Raw genomic sequence first — 24,416 nt, forward strand, 5'->3', positions numbered from 1 at the left:
GCAGGGATCGAAAAATACAGTTTGAATGTGTGTTTTACGTCACTGAACTGCTCTGGGTGCTTTTGTAGAGACTCTACAGACCAGACTCAGAGACACTGACTGAATCGAATGTGGATTTACTGTCGTCTGTGTACTAGATATTGAACAAACTTTCCCATTTACAACCAAAACCACTCACATCCACTAGTGATTCAAAATCAAATCAAACACAAATTTCTGTCTGTATCCCATCACAGTTGAAATCAGTTCTCTGAAACTCTGTTAAAACTGTCTAAAATGTTTTTCACAATGAAATATTAACACAATATTGCCGTTTCCACTGATTAACTGATTAAATCACTTGTTTTGACAGATCCTCCTGCAGTGTTTAGGAACAGAAAGTAGATAGAACGGGATATGATGCCTCTTAAGATATTTTTAAATGTCATTTATGCCAATTCATTTAGAATTGATGGGCATAAAGACAAGAGTTATAACTTAACTACAGCTTTATTATAATAAATTTGAATTCTTGTAATAAAAATAATGTAAAATCACCAATAGTAGTCAGGAATTTGAACTAGCTAGGTAGCTTGTAGCGCACTGATATTGCTGGCTATTTAAATAACGTTGCTTGAAGGTTACTTAAAGGTTAATCTCTGAAACCTTCATGGAACCTTATAGGAACCTTCAGGGAATGAAATTTATGATGTGACACATTCAAAGGTTGCCTGAAGGTGAAACATTTTAGAACCCTGACAAAATAATGAAAGGCTATCCTTCAGGGAACCTTCAGGAAACCTTCAGGAAATGTTCTGGGAACGTACAGTATACAGATCCCATAGGTTCATGGAAGAACGTGTGGTAACTGTAACCAAGGACATCGATGGGTTCAGGGAACATTTTGTAAAACTTTCGGGGAACAACAAAGAACCTTGAAGTTTGTGGAACTCTATTATTTAATAAAGCAGATGTTCTTGGATGCTAAGAAAACGTTCCAAAATGACAATTAGAAAATATTCACTAAAAAGGGCAGCAAATTTTCCCTGGACCTTCAGTTAATGTTTGTAGAATGTTCATCAAACGTTCCATTGTTTGCTTTGCTATTATATTAGAGTATATCGTACATAACTTATCAGAAATCTAACAATAGCAAGGTTAAGTGTTGAAATGTTAATACCCATTTTTACATTTTTAAAAATATATATTTCTTACTTAAAACCGTACTTCCTCAAGAATATTCTTTTAACTAGTCCTGCTTTGGTATATTAATGGCTAGTTACAGTGCTGTATGTTGATTCTAACACATTTGGGTCTATTATCCAACTTATTCCATTGATAATTGCTTGTGTGTATTTGTTTTGGAATAGTTTTAATCAGTTACAGCTGTTTTATCTGATCTGGAGGTTACAAACGTGTATCTGGACAGTTCTTATATTATTTCGTCATAATTTTTAAATGCTTTTAATATTTTATTTATTTGAGCTGATTTACTATCGTTTTTATGGCGTGTGCAGTTATACATCAACAAATGGGATGTTTTTCATCTTATTTTTTTCTTTTTACATTTATTTTATTACGGGGGGAATCTTCTTTCAACAGTCCTACTCTTACCTCTTACACTTTCAAATATTACTCATGAAGTCTTTATTTTTTTATGCAATCTCTCAATTTTTTTCAATTCATGTATGTATATTCCTGTAAAAAAAAAAAAAAAAACGTAAAATTTTCTGTTCTGTCAAAATGTTACACCAACATGCCTCAGAACCTCTGCTTTTCATTTTCTCACACCATAAAATAAAATTTAAAAAAATCTATGCTGTTTAAAGTTTATTTGTGCAACATTATGCATAGAAAAGACCTGAACTGAAAACTGATCTTGTGGTTAAAGGGGTGTTATTGAAGATGGACTCATGAGCCTGGTTTATCCTGTAACCTATCAGGAGCTTTACTTATTTTCTGCACAGAAAATAATACGGTTATGAGCATTTGGCTCTTGGCTGCGCTTGTCCTCTGAGCTGCTCCTTTAAGGACCGGTTCAGTGCGACTTGACTGAAAGAGGGTGGTGCTTAAACCAACACCGACTGAGACTGGACATGTGAACGCAGCCAAAGGACGCACTGAGATCACCGAAGTCAACAGAGAACCGTCTGACAGACATCTGACTGGATTTTACTAGATTTTTATTCTTGTGCGCAAAATTGTTTGGACATTTTCTGAAACTTTGACCCGAAAAGTTGACAGAGAAATTTTAAAATAACAAAAAAATAGGCGAATATTTTAAGAAAATAATTTAGTTTCAATAAATATATTGCCCTTTGAGCCTGAGTTCTGTCAGAGGCTGTGGAGTCTCGGACAGGCGGATGCGTTAGTGGTCTCCAACCTCTTTTACGCAGTGACCGGAGGGCAGCAGGAGTCATCGCACTATTTTGGTGACTTACTCAGGCTTTCCCCTCCTAAGCTGCTGACAAGAAGTCGGTTTGAACATGCTTCAAAATGGAAACGGAAAGGAGAAAGCGCCAAAGGCTGAGGAGGAAGAGACGGACTCGCCGACGGATGTCAACCCCAAACAGCAGCAGCAGTGCGCTCCTCCGGACGCCGACAAGAAGGACGCGGAGCCCACACACTTCTCCATGCCCGCTTATCCCAAACTGGACATTAAACGCAACGCTGTGACGGACGATTATAAGATCTCCACTCAGGTTCTGGGTTTGGGGATCAATGGCAAAGTGCTGGAGTGTTTCAATAAGAAGACTGGACAGAAGTGCGCACTGAAGGTAATAAAGTCAACAGACACTTTGTTATGAAGTGAACAACAGAAACCCACAGATCTGCTCACACGTACACGCAATTACAGGATTATTAGGATTTCAAATAAACTGCTACACATTTATCCTTCACAAGCTTTACATAATAACTTAGTTGTTGTCTAGTAACAGGCACCTGTTGGATTGGTACATATATTTGTCTATATCACAAGCTGCTCCAGCATTTATAAGGTACAAATGAGTCTCAAATATCTGTCTGTTGTCATCCGGATATGTTTATGATCTTGATATGGAAACATATTTGGTGTGTAGGCTGTGGGATGGAAACTTAGCCTCCTCTGCAGCCAAGAATCAAGAACTTTGACCTTTATTGAGGTCAGATTTGGGTCACAAACATGCAGACTACCAAAGCAGAGCTTAAAAGTGATAAACTAGACCCATCTTTGTGATGCTGAATGATTCTAACATCATGACGAGCAGATTCTGGCTGTGATTGGTACATGCACATGCTTTTGCATGTACCCACTGCTAACACCGGGTCCTACATGTTCCTGTGCATGTTGCCCACTGAGCTCACACGTGCTATGTGTTGGCAAGCTGGATGCGATGGTGGTGCTGAGTTTCCTTGAAGTTCAGCCCAGTGCAGGATCAGATGCAAGTTAAGGGACATGTGGTCATCCAGCCATATGCTTCTACATATTACACAGCTTCACAGAGACACACGGATGTTGACGGTGGCACCTTATTCTGGGACCACTGGAAACTCAGGCACTCCCTCACACACTCATACATGCACGGGTGGACGGGCGACACCTGTCAGCACTGGGCCACAGACTCAGAGAGATTTACTGGCTTACAGTAATCCATCTGGATCTGAGCTGCAAAACGAGGCCGCAGCAGCGACACAAGCAGAGCTGCATAGAAACCAGGCCGGGGGACACAAGGAGAGACAAAGGACGAAACAGAGATAACAGGAAATAGGGAGACAGACAAAAGATGAGAGGCCAAAAGGGACAAGATGCTTGATAGCATCATGTCAGAGTGGGAGAGAGCAGCAAACAATTACTGCTTAGACATGGCTGCAAGGAGAACAATAAAAATGTAATCTGAAAAATCCTCGGGCTACTTGAAGAATTGAATCCTAGATTATTATTTCTTTTTTTTTTTTGGTTTTGCTGGAAATGAAATAGGGAGCTGTTTAATGGTACAACAGCTCAAGAGATGTTTGGGCACTTTAAAGCTGCCATGTTATTCTGTTACAGTGTTTTTGTGTGTTCTCTCACAGACTTTCCACATAAGAGCTCAAACATCTTCAAGAACCTAACAATGAAGTCCACTTTACTTTTCTACAGAAACACTTTTTAATGCCGACTGCATCATCATAGTGTCGCCTGGTGCTTTACAGTTTATAAAACATCACAAAATGACCATAACCAGCCTCTGACTCATCTCTGCTCTCCGAGAAAAAAGGATTTAGAGAGGGCAAACCAAACACTAGACAGTCTCTGCTGTCAAGAAAAATTTAAGTACAGCATGTCATATTTTACTTAATTCTCTTCTACATCTCTACAAGAGAATGGACGTCATGAAACAACCAGGTACGACTGTGTTGGAAATGATAACATGCAGATGGAGAGTGAGGTCAGAAACAAGTCACACATCTGCAACACATAGAGGTAATGAGGTTGTTGATGCTGCTTGAGGAATGTTGCCTCATTCCTCCTGAAGAGCTTTTCGCCGTTGGGGAAAATGATCACACTGCTGGACACATCCAGAGCATCGTGTGGTAGGTACTGTACCTGTCAAGCAAAAAATAGACGACAGATGTTGGAGTTGTGGACGTTCAAGTGTCTGAGGCTTGTCCTCGTCCTTTTCTTATCATCTGCGTCATTGTGTCATTTGAATAAAGCTGGATTTTAAGGCCTTTTACAGTCACTGGTCAAAGGAGCGTCTGTGTCCTGGTCACACTATCTGATCATTGATCTTTAAAGCCACACCTGACTAAAGTATGGGTTAACTGACTGTTTTACAATTTGTCGCCCGAACACAGTTGGCTAAATTCAACCATTTTCTATTCACAACAACAGAAGTGAGATTTTTACGTTTTTCTCTAAGCTAGAAAATTGGACCACCTTCATGCTGCGTTTAGATTTTTGTTCAGCGTAGTTCTTTTGGCCTTCTGACATATTTGGTGGTTTGCTCTTGAACCTGAACTGTACCAATTTAGCTGACAGATTTTTGAGTACATGTGATGTTCCATTTGAGCTAATTTATGACGTTCCTCGTGTTTAATTTATTGCAAGGCAAACAGAAACCGAAGGGAAATAACCGAGAGTGTTTGATGTGGAGGGGAGAGGGAAAGGAGTTGACCAGTTCACTGGTGTTTTAATTAAGTGTTGCTCTGAGCACTAAATGTAATGGATGAATACAGGTTTAATCTACTTTGCAGCAGAGCTGGAGGGGAGCCATCCTTTTAATGTAATTCAGTTACACTCATTAGGATTCTTTAAACTTGGGTTTGTCTAACTCGGGGATGGAGAGAGACCTGAACTGTTAGGAAGTGCTTAACTACTAATACCATTAGAAGCACAAATCTGCACTGTGATTGTTTCATTTCAATGCATGAAGTGGCTTCTAGCTGAGCTGCAGGTTTATGTGGAGGCTTCCATTCAATTTAAAACCATCTTGATAATGTGTTTGAGTGTGTTTACCTCTGTGGTCGGCCCACTGGGTGTCCTCTGGGGCCCACACACACCAAAGTGCCAAAGAAAGTCTCAGTGGTTTGGTTAAACACTGCATAGAAAGCGGATTTCAGATCTCCTCCAAGCAGCTGGTGCAGTAGAAAAGTTAATCACTCTCAGAGATTTGGGCTTGAGGTTGTTTTTGAATTAATACATCAGAACATTTGGTGGTTGAGGATCGTTGTAGTATTCAAAAGAGCTGAAGGTTAACTTGGTGTTGATTGTTCCTGTGGCCATCTTTAGCTGATACAGCACAGGAGTTTTAAACTTTTATTGCCTTGTTTCGACATTAACTATGGATTTTACAACAAAGTTTTGTGTTAAGTAGACAGCAGCGTTCTGAAGTCTCTGAAAATCTATTTATAAATATTGTGCATGTTCTTAAGTCAGACTTAAGTCAGAGGTTTGAAGCCTCTTGAGTAGGGATCAACCAAGACAGGTTTTTTAGGGCCGATACCAGTGCTGATTATTGGTAATCAAGAAAGGCCGATAACCGAAATTGTGGACCCAGTATACATTAAATGTAATGTTTTAACAGCATGTGATTGCAGAGACCCTGTCATTCATAACTACAGTTCTTGATTAATAAGGGTGACTGTAAGTGAATATGTAAAATAAAAATAGGAGTGATTAAATTAGGACGCTCTCCTCTGTTTATGTAGGATCAACTGAGAATGATCAGTTTGCTGTTCTTCTCTATTTTCTTAATCTTTCACTGTTCTATTACGTTTATTGTCCACTAAGGTCCATATTAAATTAAATCATGATTAATTATTGTTTTCCAGATTCTGTTTCTGGGTAATTTGTGGCTTCCTGCTAACTTAGCTGCTAACCGTTAGCATAGCCTTAGCCACTGTGACACATGCTAGTTTCCTGGTTTGTGGGAACGTTTCTTGTTAGGCTTTTGCTGCTTGAGAGACATTTCTGAGACTACAGAGTGACAAAAGACAGAGAGAGGAGCTGCATCATACCTGAAGTAAAGCATTTAATTTATCAATAATCGGTTAATGAATATACAGACATCGGTAATCAGAAAAATGCTAAATATCGACCATGATGATCAGCCAGGCTGAGAATCAGTCCATTGCTACTCTCGAGTATGTTGGGTTCGTTTAGTTTCATTTTTTTAATGATTATATATGGTTCTACCAGGCAACATCTGTCCATTTTGTCCACATTGAAACATATCAACAACCTTTAAAGACAATAAAATGAAGTGCATGTTACTGAAAAAGACTTTCTAGACGACTTTGCTGCAGACTTTATGATCCGTACTTTATTCCTAGAAGCTGTAAAGATAAACCACCTTTTTATGAACATACACAGACCAGCGCTCAGACATCCACAAATATTTAATAGAGAGTAAACAAGCTAGAGCAACTGAAGTGTGTGTTTAATGAGGTTCTAGTGAGAGCTAATGTGCTGTTAAACTCAGTGGGAATTATCGGGTAAAGTGTGTCTCAGGTCGAGTTAAGCTTCTCCTGACACAGATCTGGTCGGTTTTAGTGTCGTGATGTGGTTGATTGGTTTAAACGTCTTCTCACAGAAGATTAATCGTCTCCTTCGTCTAATCCTCTGACTGTCTGCCTCCCTCTTTTCTGTGTGTGTTTAATCTGCACAGTTCTTCTTTATTGTGGCCAATTCAGGTTCACTGCAGGAAATTAAGGAAACCAATTCACAATCTGTGTGCACCGACTCGAGTCATAAAGCTATAAATGAGACAAACTGGCTCACTGCTTTTGTCAAAGTCGAGTTCAAGGGGCCGAGGCGGAACAAAATAGGACACATGTAGTCGGAGATTAGACAAGTGAAGTCACCGGAAACCCTAAACTTCTTCTTTCTCCACCCTGCTGGGCTCTGAACTCTCCACTTCCTCTTGAACAGCACAGTGTTACAGGCTGTTATTTCAGACATTTGGAGTTTCCAGGAAACTGCACTGCCTACCATCAGCTGAGTCTGAAATTTGTGATCATTTCAATATCACCTGTTAGACAACACAGGTTTGTTTGCACATGTGTGTGTCGTACGTCAGTGAGTCTCGGTGTGTGTTACAGACTCGGGCCTCGTGAACAGCAGAACATCACTCCATCACTGTCACCTCTAAAAATACACCATGACCGTGTGCTATGTCAGAGTCGGCCACCTGCTGTGTGCGTGCGTGCGTGTGTGTGTGTGTGTGTGTGTGTGCGCGCGCGCGTGCGTGCGTGCGTGCGCGTGCGTGCGTGTGTGTGTTGCATCTGCTAATGTCACACATCCTGTCATGTGACTACACTGCTTTGATAACTGTATATATGTTCTCATCTTACAGGTAATGAAGCCTTAAAGCCTGTCAGTAGTTACTGTCGATTTTTATTATTGTCATCCTTTTTATTTTACTTTGCTAGTGATCAAACTTTAACTTTTTGACTAAAGAACTGAAACTAACATGCATATATTTAATATTGATTAACCCTTTGAACCTCAAAACCCGATGGCAGGTTTGAAAGGCATATTATCTTTTCAAAGTCGCTTAAATTACACCTTTTATCAGAGGCAAAAACTGTAGAAAACACAAAGAATCAAGAGATTTTCCATTTTCAGATGGTACTTGAACTAATCATCTGTGACTTGTCGCTGTGTCGGGAAAATTAACCTAATTTAAGATTGAAGCAAGGAAGAATAAGGATGTCTCATGTTAAACCTGACTAACAAACAGTTTAGACTAACCACATTGTGTAAAATAACAAAAAATCCTACGCTGCTTGATGCAGTGAGTGACTCAACTGCGTCACTTCCCAAAAATTCACCAACTTTTTGGCTGAACAGCAGGCGGTGTTTACACAAAGCAGATAGCGGGCAAGTATGGTATCAAATCAAAAATCTAAGTAGATTATTTTCCAGTATTGGTAACATCTGTGGGCACTTGGAAGTAAGTTGCATATTGATTCCATTTTCTTTTTAATTCTATTTTTGCCACTTGAATAATCAAAGAGATCCAACTTTTTTGATAACAGATGGCATCATAACTGTGTAATAATGCACAGAAGACATTTTAAGTTCTCCCCTTCTAGGCATGATTGTGCTGTTTCCACAGAGGTGCAGGACTTTATATTGCAGTGAAAAATGAGCCCACAGTGAGTAAAAATGCTACAGCAGCAAAACACGCCCAGAAACTGTTTGATGTTCAGAAGGTTAATCTCCCTGTTACCACCTTGGTTATGTTATATAATATAATATCCACCACAGCTTTCTAATGGCTAACTTTATGTCTCTCGTTTTGTCTGATGAACCAAACCTCCAATGGTAGAGAATTTATAAAAATATGAAAAGGCAATACATGCTCACAATAGAAAAGATGGAAACAGGAAACGGGTGATTTGCTTTAAAATCCCACTCTCAATTAAATCAAATCAATTTAAGGTTCATTCTACTCATTTTCAAACATTAGTTTAGGTTTTGGATTGTTTTTTTTTTTTTTGATTTATTTTCTCTTTTGCCTTTATGACACTGCTGCATGTCGGTAATAAATTAATAAATAAATGTAAAAATAAGTATGTATTACTATTATATGCCAATTTAATTCAGCATGTCTTCTGAAATAATTAGACTGATGTCATATATTTCTGTTGTATTAGACCTGAAATTCAAGATATGTTCAACTTTATTATCTAATTTCTAACTACAGTTTGGTCTGAATCTTAACTCAGACAACAGATATGTGCTGAAGTCTACATACCCAAACCACCAAAGTGAATGGATCATAATACCGAGTGGGTGTAAACCACTAATTAATTATTTATCGTCTTGTCTCTCCCAGATTCTCTACGACAGTCCCAAAGCGAGACGAGAGGTGGAGCTTCACTGGAGGGTGTCTGCAGGGCCCTACATTGTTCGCATCCTGAGCCTGTATGAAAACATGCATCATGGGAAGAAGTGTCTGCTCATCGTCATGGAGTGGTACGATTCACATTTCACCACTTTAACATTGCTATTTTTTTCTTTCTGGAAAGTTGACATTCGGTAAATGAGTGTTTTCCATTGGACACGGTGATGAGTCACGATATTTTAATGTCAGACACAAACAGTGACTACACATTCCCAGAAGTCAAATCTGTGAGTGGGAGCAAAGATTTTCAAATAATGACGTGGATTTGTCCAACTAGTTGTTGTAACAAACTTGTTTTCAACAAATACGAACAGATAAATCCAGCATAGTTGCATATTTGCAGATCTGAAAACAGGAAATTCAAGTGTCACTGCTCTGTTTTCATAGGTTTCCAATCTCAGGTTTGCACTGAGATTGATTCACATTTGCTTTGTGACAAACAAAGAAAGATAAATATCATGCATCCTATTTATAAATGAGATATATATATATATATATATAAAGATTTACAACCTCCCTACATGTTCCTCTGACAAGATGTCAACACCACACGTCAGCATCACCATATCATGCTTTAACTGCACATATACCTATAGCACAGATTGAAACACGAAACTGTTGCTGATTTTTTTTCAGGACCACATTATTATTTTCTGTGACAAAAAGAAAAGAGAAAGTTTTTAAATTTGACTTTATAATTCAGGATTTTAAGGCCTCATAGTAATATTCAAAAGAATCAAGATGCTTCTCAATATGGGGTTTCCTCTTGTACAATGATGAAGATAAGAAAGTTAAATGTCATTTGTGAATCTTCAGTCAAAGACTATATTGTAAGACAAAGTAAGTAAGTGTGCAACAGAAGAGCCTACAATATGACCATGTTTCAGATCTTTTTAGCTGCTCTTTGCCAGAGTATTTGTGTTGCTCTTCCGTTGTCTTCAAAATATATTATATTCCTATTCTACCAAACTTCAGCAGACTAAGAGTGATCCTGTCAGTCAGTGTTTTGGTTTCCACAGCCATTCATGGTATCATTTATAAATGTCACCATCTCCCAACACCTTTTGTACACATGTAGTCCCATAATATCACACTCCCACCTCTGTGCTTCACTGTCAGGACTATGTACTCGACCACCGTGGCTCTGATTAGTGATATTATCCCTCCTTCTGTACCTCCTGATCACTGCTGCAACTGTATTTCCACTCATTTTCAGTTGATCACCTATCTCCTTGTACCTTTTTTCCTTTTTGTGAACTCTCACAACCAGATTTCTTTTTTGTCAATTGTTTTCCATGTGAAGCCATGATGCAGACATGCATATAGGCACAGTTCATAGGTCCAAAACTGAGAAAGTTTTTTAATAATCATGTTCATACAGTGAGGTTGATTAGAAATCACAGGTTTACTCAGTTTTGACACATTTTTTAACTTGTGTGTCAGTGATCACTGATGTTTTCACTTTTGTTGCACTTTGGGGCCTGTATTTTCAACATAGTGTTTAATAGTGTATTTGTTTTTGGTTGTTTATAAGAGGAAACACTAACTTGTCAACTAAGAAATAATGCAGTTATTAAGAGGTGATGTATACTTCATTGATTCTGCAAGAGAAATTGTCTTTTCGCATTTCCCAGCTCATGAGGATGATAAGTTAAGGGTCCATATATTGATCCGACCTTTTGATTAGTAGTCTCGACCACTGACCTTTAAGCGATTTTGCACAGGGATTTCTCTTGCGATTAAAACCATTCTCCTGTAAATTATCAAGAAAGTTGTTTTTTTAAGATATCTAGCATGCAAATGTACTGTTGTCACATTAAAATAGAGGCACTCATATAATTTCTGTGCCACTGAGAGCAGAACATCTATACAAGCTAAAGGTCAATCAGAGACACTGAGGAGACAAAGTGAAGACGTCAGCACTGATCGTGAGATAAACTCTGAATTCCGTCTGCGCTTCAGGTGTCACGTCCATAGTAATATTTCCAATGACTGTGTGTGTGTGCTTTGACTTACATACGTGCGTCTCTGGACTCTGGACTTTTTTATTGCCGTCTTTGTAAATGGAAAAACACATGACAGTCCAGAGAAAACAAAAAGAGAAACTACAGAGAGCAAGTAAAGAGAAATGACACCGTCCTGTTTGTGGGAATTTTAAACAGTAACCTACTGATTCTCACTTCTGTTGACACATTAAATGTTTGCGTTATACCTTGTGCCTGCCTGTGTGCACATGCTCAGTACACAGTGAGAGATTCACTGCTACTTCCAGCTTGATTAAAGGGTCAAAAGAGGACAGTTCACTCCACTGCAGGTAGTCAGTTTAACAGTCAGCTATCTGATTGTTCTGTATGTAAACCACAAAAACTACGCTCTTACTTCATGCACTTGAAAGCACACCCACTTGGCAGTGAGCAAAAACATTTTTTTCCAAGGAACTGAAGGGAGACTTTTAGTGTCAGTGATTACTAGGATGTGTGATTATGAAAGTTGCGGGGTCAGAAGCTCAAAGATCTCATTCAACACAAAAAGTTTTTTGTGGTGAAAGTCTCTGAACTTTTGAAGAATTAAATGGTAGATCTCATATATGGGGTGTAACCAAGTGTCTAAACAAAATAGATGTATATTTGTTTGGTGAATATCTGTGTTCATTTAATTATTGTTATTATTTAGTTATTATTAAACCAGAAATTAGTAAGAGTATGGGGCTTACGTATGATCATGGCAACTATTTTTTATTACACAGGACACAAATAGTTGCCATGTTGCTGTTAGTTTGTGAAATACTTCCCATTTCATGTAAAAGGTGGCCACAGCCTAACCTAGACTCTTATTGTTTTTACAACTTCAGTTTCACTTACCGTTTCTCCTAAAGAGATATCAGTGAAATTAAATGAAATTGAAGTGAAATAAGAACCTCAAAGTTTCGTCTCTACTTAGAGCAAAAGATTTGTGTTTAAACTGTAAAACAACAAATTTCCACAGGAATCTGACTCTGTTTCTCAAAGTGTAGAACACAGTGTTGATGTTTTGTTGTGTTTTTGAAACTCTTCATCAAAAGTTCAAAGCTGCAACTAATACAACTGGTATAACTGTTAGAAATAACAAACAGCAGGTTTTCAGCTGCCAGGGTGCAAAAAAAAAGGAAAAAAAAACTGGTTGATTTCTCTTTCCTCTATTTATAATATTGCTATGTCTTTATAAATAATTCCTTAGAAAACAATCAAATCTGCAGCTGTAGTTGTTTATTTAATGTATTAATAAGTCAGTTGTTGATCAGATGCCCTGCAACTGTTTTATAAGAGGTCAGAAGGCTCAAATGACAACTAACAGGATCTCCATGATGAATCCTAGAGTTTAAAAGGTGAATAGGAAAAGGTAAATATCAGCCACAACCTGGCAACCCAAAAGCTGTTCTCATTATTGGCTTCTATCTGATCGAGTGACTAATTTAGTAGACATTAATAAATTAAAATCAATATATGCATTTTTAAATAATTGAATTATACAAAGAAAGAAAGAAAGAAAGAAGGATGTATTACTAAAGTGACTTTATACCTCAACAATTGAATTTTGAAAACATGTAACATTTATTTTGGTGGAGCATTCTCAATAGCTCTGACATTTTATCATAAGTTGGCTGCTTAAAATCTGTCAAACACTTGACATTTCCCCTGTTTTGAATTGATAATTTTAAGAAAAATATCAAATATGTTGTGTCCAAACTGAATACAAAAGCTAAAAGTGAGTGCACGCTTAAAAATGTGCATTTAACAAATGAGTAGTCTAAGTATCCAAACACCAAATAACAGCAGAAATGTATGATATATTTCTATGTCATAGTGCAATAAATATTTGTACTTGTATTAGTCAGATAAATTAGTATTTTATATAATATTCTGAGGTCTTAATCAGAATATTTTAATATATAACACTGTAAGATCTCACAATAGTCAGGTACATTTATATTTTATATAGTAGTCTTGGGTCTTACTTATATTTCAATCACTCAGGCAAATAGTTACATGATAAATAATACTGTAGGATCTTACCATTAATATTTAAACTTGGTTGTTACATTCATGATGAGTCTTAATTCTCTATTGTTCTAAATGTGCTGTTGGCTTGACTAGCCTTAATGCCAGTAAGTTGATCAGCATACTGATTGTGACTGAATGCAGAGTTAAAACACTTCATGTGACGTTCTCTTCGCCTGTTTGTCCAGTATGGAGGGAGGAGAGCTGTTCAGCAGAATCCAGGCCAGAGGAGATCAGGCCTTTACTGAGAAAGGTGAGGACTGATGGATGGATGGATGGACATTAGACACGTAGAAAAGGACAGAATATACAGATGTTGTTTTCAGCCACTCAGGCACTTTAGTTACCGTAAAGGAAGCACACATTGATATCAAACACTTCTGCAGTTTGATTTGATGAAATACTCAACAAGCACTGAATCCCTTCTTTATAATTTCATAAATGAACAGTACCAGATATACAGCGATGATGCAAGTCTGGTTCTTTGAATTAACTGATATTTTTCTCATTTTGTTCAACGTAATCCCAGGTTTGTTTGGTGCCCCTCAATATATATTATTGCTTCCGGTTTGAGAGAGTTTGTTTATGTGTTTTCTCCCAGAGGCGTCTGAGATTATGAGGGACATTGGCACGGCCATCGACTTTCTCCACAACATTAACATCGCGCACAGAGACATCAAGGTTAGCGTGGACGCCAAACCATAAAGCATACGATCTATAAAGCTGGGATGTTGATCTTTTCTTCTTCTGCCTCCCCCTACAGCCAGAGAACCTGCTGTACACCACTAAAGAGAGAAATGGGGTCCTGAAACTGACAGACTTTGGCTTCGCTAAAGAGACCACACTACACAACCCTCTGCAGACGCCCTGCTACACACCTTATTATGTGGGTGAGTTGCTTTATGCCGTTTTCTTGAAATCTTTAAGTGTGCTGACAGATGGATCATTTAAAAAGTCTGATTCTTGTGTTTACAGCGGTTTAACAGAGATTTTAAAAAGGAAAACAGTATACTTTTTTAGTCATTTGTAGCCTCTGCAGTATGCCCCTAATCTTTATTTGCATGTTGTCTGTGTTTGTGCTGTTGCTGATAAGCTCCGGAGGTTTTGGGTCCGGAGAAATATGACAAGTCATGTGACATGTGGTCTCTGGGCGTCATCATGTACATCCTGTGAGTACTGGCTGTCAAGTATTTCTGTATGTGGATACCAGAGGTGCTAAAAGTGTTTCTATCCTTTACAGAAGTGAAAGTATCAATGCAAAAATGCTCCATTTCTGGGAAAAGTCCTGCATGAAAAACCTACTGAAGCAAAAGTACATAAGCATTAACAACAAATTGTAGTTGAAATGTTAAAGTTAAAGTACTAATTTTGTCCCTCTGCCTAATATATTTTTATATATACATATTTAGATACTTAATAGTGTGTCAGCAGCATGCTACTGCTGGATGTCTGAACTATTTTGTATACAGTTCTACACAGAGAGACAGCTGATACATCTATGTGGTTTTTGATAAATTAATTAGTTTTCAGTCTTTCTATAATCTTTTTGTTTTTCAAAATATTGGAACATTTGAATACTTATTGAAATGAAACCAGCTTAAGAGTTGAGCGGAAAAAAGAAAAATCACTATTTGCCAACAAGATTTGAAACTGCTGCTTTAATCATTAATATTGTGTTGTGGTTTGAAAGCTTGTAATATTGTCCGTTGTGTAAAATATTTATCTTAAACAGTGACTAAAGGTGAATCTAAGATTTTAAACTAATTCTGACTGTCTCTATGTGGTTGTCTCTGCAGATTGTGTGGTTTCCCTCCGTTTTACTCCAACACAGGCCAGGCCATTTCTCCAGGGATGAAGAGGAGGATAAGAATGGGCCAGTATGAATTCCCTAATCCAGAGTGGGCTGAGGTGTCTCAGGAAGGTGAGAATCTGGTCCACCCAGATCATTACCCACTATAGATCTTAAAAATAAAAAGATCTCTGTTTGGTAAATCACAACCATTGCATACATCTAACAACATATACAGAAAGACATGGCAGCTACAACACATGCACTGTGTGTTCAGACGTATTCAGTACACAATATGAGAGGCCAAGCAGAACATCTAAGCTGCAAATGCACAATTTTATTGTTTTCCACTAGAAAACTTTATCAAAATGATATGAAAGTACTTATGTGATGTGAGCAGCGCTGTTGTTTGTCTGCAACAGTGTGGAAAGTCTGACCTTGTTGTAAAGCTTGCAGAGGAAACTATGAAACTGTAGCGCTGCACTGATTCTGACTCTGCAGGTTTGATGGATGACTAAGTCATGTTGAGATATGCTCATATTGAAAACTTCAGCGGGAGGATGGGGAACAGCTGGTATAAAATGCTACGTCATGGGACTTCAGTTTACATCTTGCTGCTGCCTACGCTTAAGATTGTATGTGCACTCACCAAAGCTGAGTTTTAATATACAGGAAATGTTTTTCCTTCATGCTTCAGGTAAATTGTGGATTATAATTTAGATTAGTTTCAAGTCTAGTGCTATTTTAGTGCATGGTGAGAATTTGGCAAAAACTAAATTTTTCAGTTATTTTTGATAATTTCATAAATAAAAGTGCATAATATTCTTGAGTAAATTGGCTAAAAGCCTCTTCTGGGGACATCAAAAGTTCCTCCACATGGGAAAAACTCTGCTTTAATCCTTCTAAAGGTCATTTCCATTTTCCACACTCATTCACAATCAATTTCTTGCTTTTCTAGTTTTACACTTGTACGACAATATCAAGTAATCCCACCTAAACTCCTTACAGATATCTCAGGGTAAACAGCCAGCTGGTGTTCTCGTCTTAACCAACAATGACAGCGTGTGACTCTGTTCAATCTATTTTTTCACTCTCTCAAATAGTCCCATTTGCTGTGTAAGTAGGCCAGTCTGTGCCTGAGACCAGGAAAAGCTTTGCGATATTTGCATGTCGGTGTGTGTTGCTGTGACTAATGTGAATATCTTTGCATTGCCTTTGCTCTCCCAGCGAAAGATTTGATCCACCAGCTGCTGAAGACAGACCCCAACGAGAGAATGACCATCACTCAGTTTATGAACCACCCCTGGATCAATGTATGTCAAGTACAGAAACTCTTCATATACCTGCTGTCCTGTTTATCTGTGCACCAGCTGTCTGCATTTGTAAGTGTGTTTGTCTTTGCACTCTGCAGCAGTCCATGGTGGTTCCCTCCACTCCCCTCCACACCACCCGGGTCCTGACTGAAGACAGAGAGATGTGGGAGGATGTAAAGGTCAGAACGACACTGACACCTTCTGGTCATATGTTGGCATTACATCCTGTTACTGACAGCATTTCAAAACTGTAGTTTGACTGTAGAGGGAAGGAGGACGTGGTCAGTGGTGCAGAGACCATAGGGATAATTTAGGGGATCAAAATTGACATAAAAAAAGATTATATTCAACATTACAAAAGCAACCTAAAGACCATTTCCTATTTCAGTGACAGAAGTATTGCACAAATATTGACCAAACTGTAAAAAATTAATACGGTTTAAGGATTAGATTTCAAAATTTCTAGTCTCTAGAATTGGGGGAAAAAGTGTTAGACCTTCCAGAATACAGCAGAATTCCCCACTCCAATCTCTAAGTTTGCAACGCTGTTTCCTAAAATTAGGAGTTTTCAAGCTGAAGCTGAGATTCTCCTGACACTGACACTGAAATAATGCCATCCAGGTCGCTTTTAACCACAGCTTTAAAAAGTCACAGATGATGGAAATCCATTTATGTTGTGCTTTGTGGTTGTTCTAAACTTGGAGGTTTAAAGTTAAAGCTGCCATTACTCAAGCCTCCACACAACTAGAAACTGAGCTGCCATATTCCAAAAAACCAAGTCATCCACCTTTGTGTAATCCTGCGTCGTCATTGCTGGTTGATTCCAGTTGAGTCATTCTGAATAAGCAGCTGCCTCCCAGTCCGCCAGGTTTATTTACTTTCTACAGCTGCTTCTGCTAACTCTAAAATGTCTCGACCACCAGAAAGGTCACCAAACGTTCTGCTGTTGGCTGCAGGAGTGAACATAAAAGTCTTCATGCACTGCCAGCAGAGAAAGAACTGAAGATCTAGTGGATTACTTGTATTTTTGAGGCCAGTGTCCCCACAACAATCTAAAATTCTTAGTGTTAACGCATTGTGGAGCTAATCTAGCTAACATTAAGGTTGATCATATGTCCACACGTTAGAGCTTTGTGGAAACTGTAATGCTGATAGAAATTCAGAGAGGATGGCAACTTTAAGTCTGATCTGAAACCAGGAAATAAGGACTGTGTTTTTATGTTGATTGTTCTGTCTCAGTGAAACTTGAAGTCAGCCAGTGCTTACATCAGTTTTCTTCTTTCCTGCTCACTGGGCTCACATATACTGGATTTTAATACAGCAGACTTCCCCACAAAGTTGCTCTCATTTACATATTTTTCTATTTCTGTTGTCAGAAAACAGAGCGAGTATGAAATAGTGACTAAAACCTAGTCCTTATATGTAATTGCCAGTCACTTCGGAGCCAGTAAGCTGCAGTTCTGCACTGTTAAAATACAGTTTATTTTACAAGATTGTTATTATCTGATGTACTCAAATTTAATGTAAAGTGATAATTATTATTATTATTATTATTATCATTATTATCATTATCATTATTAATAATAGTAATAATAATAATAATAATAATAATGCATAATTCTTATATAGTGCTTTTGAAGATACTCAAAGATGCTTAACAAAGTAGTTAGGAACACACACAATTAAAATACAATACAAGAAATAAATACAAAAACAGGATATAAGAAGAAGGGAGCATATTTGCATGTATAATGATTGCTCAGAGAAAATTAGAAGCAATGATCTCACAAACTCTTTCACATTCATATCAGCAGCTGTGGCAGCTGTGGCCAACTGTTAATCTCATACTGTCAGTCAGAGATGCAGCGATAGTCTTGTCCTCTAGTCCTGAAAGGGCGTAGACAGCAGTTCAGCTGCATTTAAAACTACAGAAACTATTGCAGTTTGTTTATAACAGGACTATAACTATTAGTTATACAGCCATGATAGATGGACTGTCTATGCAGTATTTTGAGCTGAAAAATTATGCCAGTCTGTGGACAAATGACATTTTCATTAAGCTGCTGAAAATGACCACAATATGGAACCTTTTACCTTTTAAAAGACAGTAAATAGAATTTCAGAAGTAAAATTAATCTCGGGACACATTTTTTAGGATTATGATTGCTATCCTTAAGTGAAATTTTAAAAAATTTTAATTTTTTTTTTTTTTTAAATTTTTGTCACCATCTTGATGATCCCCTAACTGCCACCAGGGGGAACAAGTTGTCACAGTCTGTACTCAGCTTAACATTTAACACAAACAGCTGAGCACAAAGGAGCAGAACAAAAAGAGCCCAACATTTCCCCTCTGATTTATACAAAGAAATGAATATACTGTTTCCTCACTTCAAGTCAGTGTTGGGATATTTCCCCAGTATGTTGGGTAATCACATATTATTTCAGTGGCTGTGAATGATGGGTAGATTGGCAGATTCCTTCACAACAGGTGAATGAACGTGTTTGAATTGATAAGGTATGAAAAGACCATTCTCCAAAATGATACGCACACAATGCGCCACTGTTCGGTTCTGCAACGGACACTGCTGTGTTGCGTAAAAATTTCACAGATTGCACTTGTGAAAAGAACAAACCACTTCTCAAAAAGCACAAAAAAGGAATAGAACAAAATTTCTACATCGACAGTATGGATCAGAATAGCCTTTATTTCTGAACAATAAAGGACGAACAGTTGGAGAGTTTGGACTGAGGCCGGTTTTGGCTCCAGCGTCTCTTGACGTCAGTTCCCAAACTCTCCTCAGTGTCCATCTTTGCTTATTTTTTCCTGCTCAAATAATCTAATTAATATCTGAAAACCGATTACATGTTTGTTTATGTTTTGCTGCAAAAAAGTTGACAGTTTAGGAAGTTTGGACAAGTTTAGCTTAGCAGAAAGCCTGGAAACAGCCATTCTGACTAAAACTAATAAACTCTATTAACACGTCTAAAGCTCCCTAATGAATGTAGTGCTCATTTATCTCTGTAGTTGTTGTAATACATAATACAAAAATATAATAATCCACATAAATCCATACATGAACAGATTATTTACAAGAATATTTCTAGACCAGTAGCAGTAACTTCCTGATGTCGCTGCTGGTTGCCTGGCAACTGCTGCCTGCTGAGAAGTACAGCAGCATTGAAGCCTCACTAAAACCACATCTTGACCTTGATATACTTTGTCTTTATTATGATTTAAGACTCAAGATTTCTTTATTTGTCATTTCTTTGTGTACACAAAAAAACTTAATATCGTTCCAGCAGCCTGCATCAGTCCCACAGAAAACACAACAAATACCAAGTGCAATACAAAAACTGGATATAATGTGATGATTAATGACCTTTAGATATATCTGCTGTTAAAAGTTGTAAGGTTTTGCAGAGTCAGGCAGCTGTTTATCCTGTTTTCAGTCCACTGGATGCCATTTTAAAATAACTGACTGCTGGTTGCGTCTTTATTTTTTACTATGTATACCGCATTTTAGTAGTTTAAATCTTCTATGCTAATTTTCAGTAAGAAATCAAATAAATTGTCAAGCTATTATACATTGTTTCAGACTCCTAAAGCACCAGTTTGAATGATGCCAGCTTTGAAAGGCTTAAGTAGAGGCCTGTTATAGTACACCTCCTGTCCAGTTACTACAAACCATAGTGGACTTTGTTGAGCCAACACACTCAGCTAAACCTGATCCTCTGCCTCGTCTCTCACAGGAGGAGATGACGAGCGCTTTAGCCACCATGCGTGTGGACTACGACCAGGTGAAGATCAAGGATCTCGACACGTCCAGCAACCCACTGCTCAACAAGAGGCGCAAGAAGGCGGCTGCAGGCGCCAAGGGTGGCTCCACGGTCTGCCAGAGTCAGTGAGACCGAGAAGACAGAACAACGAATGACAAAGAAAAGCAGCTAGAAAAATTATTTAGAGAGTGCTCCGGACTCCTGAGAGACTGGACGCTAAGGAAGTGTTCTCCGGAATAAAGGGACAATACTGGAGCACCAGTGTCGATGCTGGACGTTCATAGGACATATCAAGACATGATATCACCTGTTTCTTGTCAGTAGAAATCAACAGCTCTGCTCACTGTGGGCCTGTCCGTCAATTATTTTATACATGTTTGTACTTTTTAGAGCTTGCCTGTTCGTGTGTGTGTGTGTGTGTGTGTGTGTGTGTGCGTGCGTGCGTGCGTGCGTGTGTGTGCAGACATGAAGCATTTGCAGTGGTAATCTTTTGTTGAATCCCTGGAGCTTCAGTAGAAAGTAAGTCTCTTGGTTCTTGAAGACGTTTCATCTCTCATTCAAGAGACTTCTTCAGTTCTAACTGACTGATGGGGAGTTTCAGATGTTTATAACTCACACAGCTAATTTGTTTAATCCTCAACTGCCTGTTTGAGGTCTGCTTTGCAACTATGCACCAGCATGCAGACCACACACATACAAAGAAACCAACTGCAGACAGACTGTGAAACTAGAACACTTTGTTTTTGATTGTGCTGTCTTCATCTTGTCTTTCTGTCACTGCCTTCCTTCCTTTCAGGGTCAAAGCAAAATCAAACACTGTCTTGTTAATAAATGTAGCCTCTGTAACGACATACACTTCAACTCGAGCCATTATTTTACACTGAAGCAACAATAAAATGGCCTCCCGCTCCCTATCGAGTGAAATGTTTGACTGAAAGTCGCAGATCAAGATTGTGTCCTATTAATGGAGCAACGTGAGGCAGTTTCCTGTCAGTGTCAGGCCACAGCAGTGGGGTAACAGTTGGTTGTGCTACATGGATGAGTTGTGACACTTTCCCTCAGAGGCATCTTGTGTTTATGGTGGTTGAGCAAAAATGCTTCTACTAAATAGCGGCTGCAATTTCCCTTCGCAATAAAGTGTGTCAGTGTTGCCATTAATATTGGAAAACTAATTTGTAGGATGCATCTAATCCATGTAAACATTCATTTTTATTCATTTTCATGTGGACGTCTTAACTATTGTTTTTCTAATCGTCCCTTTCGGGCTTTGTGAGATTGCTATAAATAGCAGCAGCAGTCATTTGGGACGCAGCCATCTGACTTGCAACTGGAAAAGGTCGACATTATGTTTAGTTTATATGGTAAGAACCTTTCCCCCACTTTGATCACATGGTCCTCCTGCAGTATTTAGGGGACGGGTGAAGGGAAACTAAGAATTTTGGCTTCCCTGCTGTAAATATGGGTCATGATTAAAGCATGACCTCTCAGCTGCTATATGACTTTGAAACAAAACACACACACACACGCACACACGCACACGCACACGCACACGCACTCTGAATAAGACAAACAATAAAAAAGTCTGAGAGTGTTTGCAGGTGGAATTTTACAGTGTGTTGCAAATTACCTATTAAGTCAGGGAGACACAGTGACAAGTGTTTTTTCTATATTAGTCAGCGACTCTCTTGAGACAAGTTCAGCCACGATTATGACATGTATCTGTTACCACCAATATGATGTTGACATAACAGTGTCTCGTACACTTCCTATTAGTATTATTCCACAGAAGCCACCAATCCTCCCGCCGCTGCACAGAAACTGACATCATAATAAGCACACCTGAACCCAACACATGTCATGTCATCAATCATTCACTGGAGGTGGTGGGATATGCTGCTTTTAGAGGTGGATTCCTAAACTGTTGCTTTATTCTTGTCTTGTAAAGCTGCATTTCAATTCCCAGCCTGTGCAACAGGGAGCAGAAACAATGCCTTTGATTGATTCATTAAGGCTACTGTTAATAAGCTATAATCAAATGCAGTATCTCCTCATTAACACATGTATCTCCTTAAATATAAAAAAAATAAAAGTTGCATCCGTATATGAAATGTCCTGATGAATTTGGGTGTTATTTACATTTATGCTGCGCAGAATAAAAGTTTTATCTCGAGTCAGGTTCGGTGATAAAGCACAGATCTGACTACTTTGTTACACATAAGGCCTGAAGCTATGGGTGAGGTGGGTGGGTTTGATCACTTTGGCCTTTAGGGAGGAATGTATTAAAGGTCAGAGGAGAGCATTATGACCTTCCACTGTGTCTCCCCCCTTTCTCTCATGCAGTGACATACTTGCTCCCGTTTCCTTTTCCATAAGTTTCATTGTCATTGTCTTGTTTAGATCTGGGCCGATGTCTTCCTTCCCGCAGTCTTTAATGTGTTTGTAGGTGAGGCTGCATTCATCCACAGATGTGCATTTGCAGGCTTTGCTCGACAGTCTGTGTCATTATTATCACAGGCTGCGAGCAAGGGTGCCATTACTGCCACTGAAATAGCCTCAGGTCCTCACAGGCAGGTCACATGATGCTTATTTTATCTCCAGAGGGTCTCAGTGCTGCAGCTCACTGCATGTCAGTGTCTCCTCTGGCCGACCAAGTTTACTCAACGTCATAGCATTGTATGATAATCAGTGATAAACGTATTACTTAATTCATGCATGTACTTTGTCTCCATCTTTATTTTTTTATGCTTTTGTGTTACAGATTTGGACAGTGTTGGGGGGTTTTGACACTGGTAATACCTGAAAATTTAAAAAAAAGAAGTACAAAAATGAAAGTTTCTTTCCCTAGAACCATGGAAATCTTCTCACAGAATCTGCCTGCCTCCATCACTGTTTATCTATCAATCATTCAATCAATCAACCAGACTTTATTAGAATAACACTCTTAAAACAGAATATAAATCATCCAAATCCCTTCATAAATGAAGAACTCAACCTGAGCACAGACTAAAGATCTGAAGAAACATTGTTGTTTAAAAAAAAAAATGTAATAAAGAAATATCAAAAGCAGTATAAGACATTAATTCTGAATAACAGAACAGCATTTAAAAGAAATGTTAAATGGCAGATAAAAAGGCTCAAATGTATAAAGTAATATCAATTATAGAAATAATCCATTAAAAGCCAGATTAAAGAGGTAGTTATTAAGTTTGTGTGTGAAAATATTAACGTTCTCCGATGTCTTCGGGATCCTGTTCCAGACATGTGGATCATAATATCAACAACAACAAAAAGGCTCATTGTGGTTTTTGTTCTGTACTGTATTGTAATGTATGTTCTCCTGGTCTTCTTCAACACATTCTGACTTGAGATATATTCTTCTACAGGAGACCAGACAGCATTACAATAGTCAATCCTGCAGGTAGTTACAATGTGCAGTAGTGTCTTTGTACTGGTGACAAAATGGCGCACTTTGGGAATGTTCTTTAAATGATAAAATGCATTTGTAGCTATAATTCTATAGTGTGAAGTGCAAAACTGAATTTTTTTTCACTCCACATGGATTAAATGTTAGTTATTGTGGATTCACTTGGAGTTTCTTTTTGTGAGATTCAGTACCAGTCACTACAACTTCAGTTTTGTCCTGATTGAGCAGAAAATTCTCAACTTTCCATAACTTAATGTGTAAAATTTAAAAAGGACATTGACTCCTGGTCACCAGGAAACACAGCAATGAATAACTGTGTGTCATCAGCATAACTATGGAAACTGATGCAGTACTTCCTGGTAAGTGGCAGCACGAAAAGATTAAAAAGTGTAAGGCCTTAAACAGACTCTCAGGTATATAATAGTAAAAGCATGCACATTTATGCAGTGAAATTCAAATTTTAAATAGTTACAGTGAGTGAATTTATTGAGCCTTGCTTTCAGATTGATGTTACTGACTCTCTGCTGTTTATCAGTGTCACAAATCCTAATTATCTAATTGTCCAATCTAATTTAAAAATGCCCCATAACAAGCAGAAGTTATGCATGAAAACCCCAACTTAAGTGAAAGCAAGAAACACTTGCAGCAAAATGTAATTAAAGTATTATATTATTATAAATGAGATCATTACATTAACAACAGTGAAGCATCAGTGTGTCAGCA

The 24,416-nt window shown here is 38.2% G+C and overlaps 1 protein-coding gene across 1 annotated transcript; it reads left to right on the forward strand.

Moving 5' to 3' along the window:
• The first annotated feature begins 2,072 nt into the window (after positions 1-2,072).
• On the forward strand, positions 2,073-21,427 carry mapkapk3 (MAPK activated protein kinase 3). Its single transcript, XM_023275934.3, has 10 exons — positions 2,073-2,756; positions 9,285-9,424; positions 13,579-13,643; positions 13,992-14,071; positions 14,154-14,280; positions 14,484-14,559; positions 15,187-15,311; positions 16,407-16,492; positions 16,591-16,671; positions 20,243-21,427. The coding sequence occupies exons 1-10, from the start codon at positions 2,466-2,468 to the stop codon at positions 20,396-20,398; spliced, it is 1,227 nt and encodes a 408-aa protein (XP_023131702.1). The 5' UTR covers positions 2,073-2,465; the 3' UTR covers positions 20,399-21,427.
• Positions 21,428-24,416: the final 2,989 nt, after the last annotated feature.

Source organism: Amphiprion ocellaris, chromosome 5 (assembly GCF_022539595.1).
Source record: "Amphiprion ocellaris isolate individual 3 ecotype Okinawa chromosome 5, ASM2253959v1, whole genome shotgun sequence".
In the NCBI taxonomy this organism is placed as follows: domain Eukaryota; kingdom Metazoa; phylum Chordata; class Actinopteri; family Pomacentridae; genus Amphiprion; species Amphiprion ocellaris.

What these genes read in the sequence shown, in the direction of transcription:
- mapkapk3 (XM_023275934.3), top strand. Translation starts at nt 2,466, where the DNA reads ATGCTTCAAAATGGAAACGGAAAGGAGAAAGCGCCAAAGGCTGAGGAG. An exon ending in CTACACACCTTATTATGTGG is followed by an intron (nt 14,281 to 14,483) that starts GTGAGTTGCTTT and finishes GTTGCTGATAAG; the next exon opens with CTCCGGAGGTTTTGGGTCCG. An exon ending in GGCGTCATCATGTACATCCT is followed by an intron (nt 14,560 to 15,186) that starts GTGAGTACTGGC and finishes TTGTCTCTGCAG; the next exon opens with ATTGTGTGGTTTCCCTCCGT.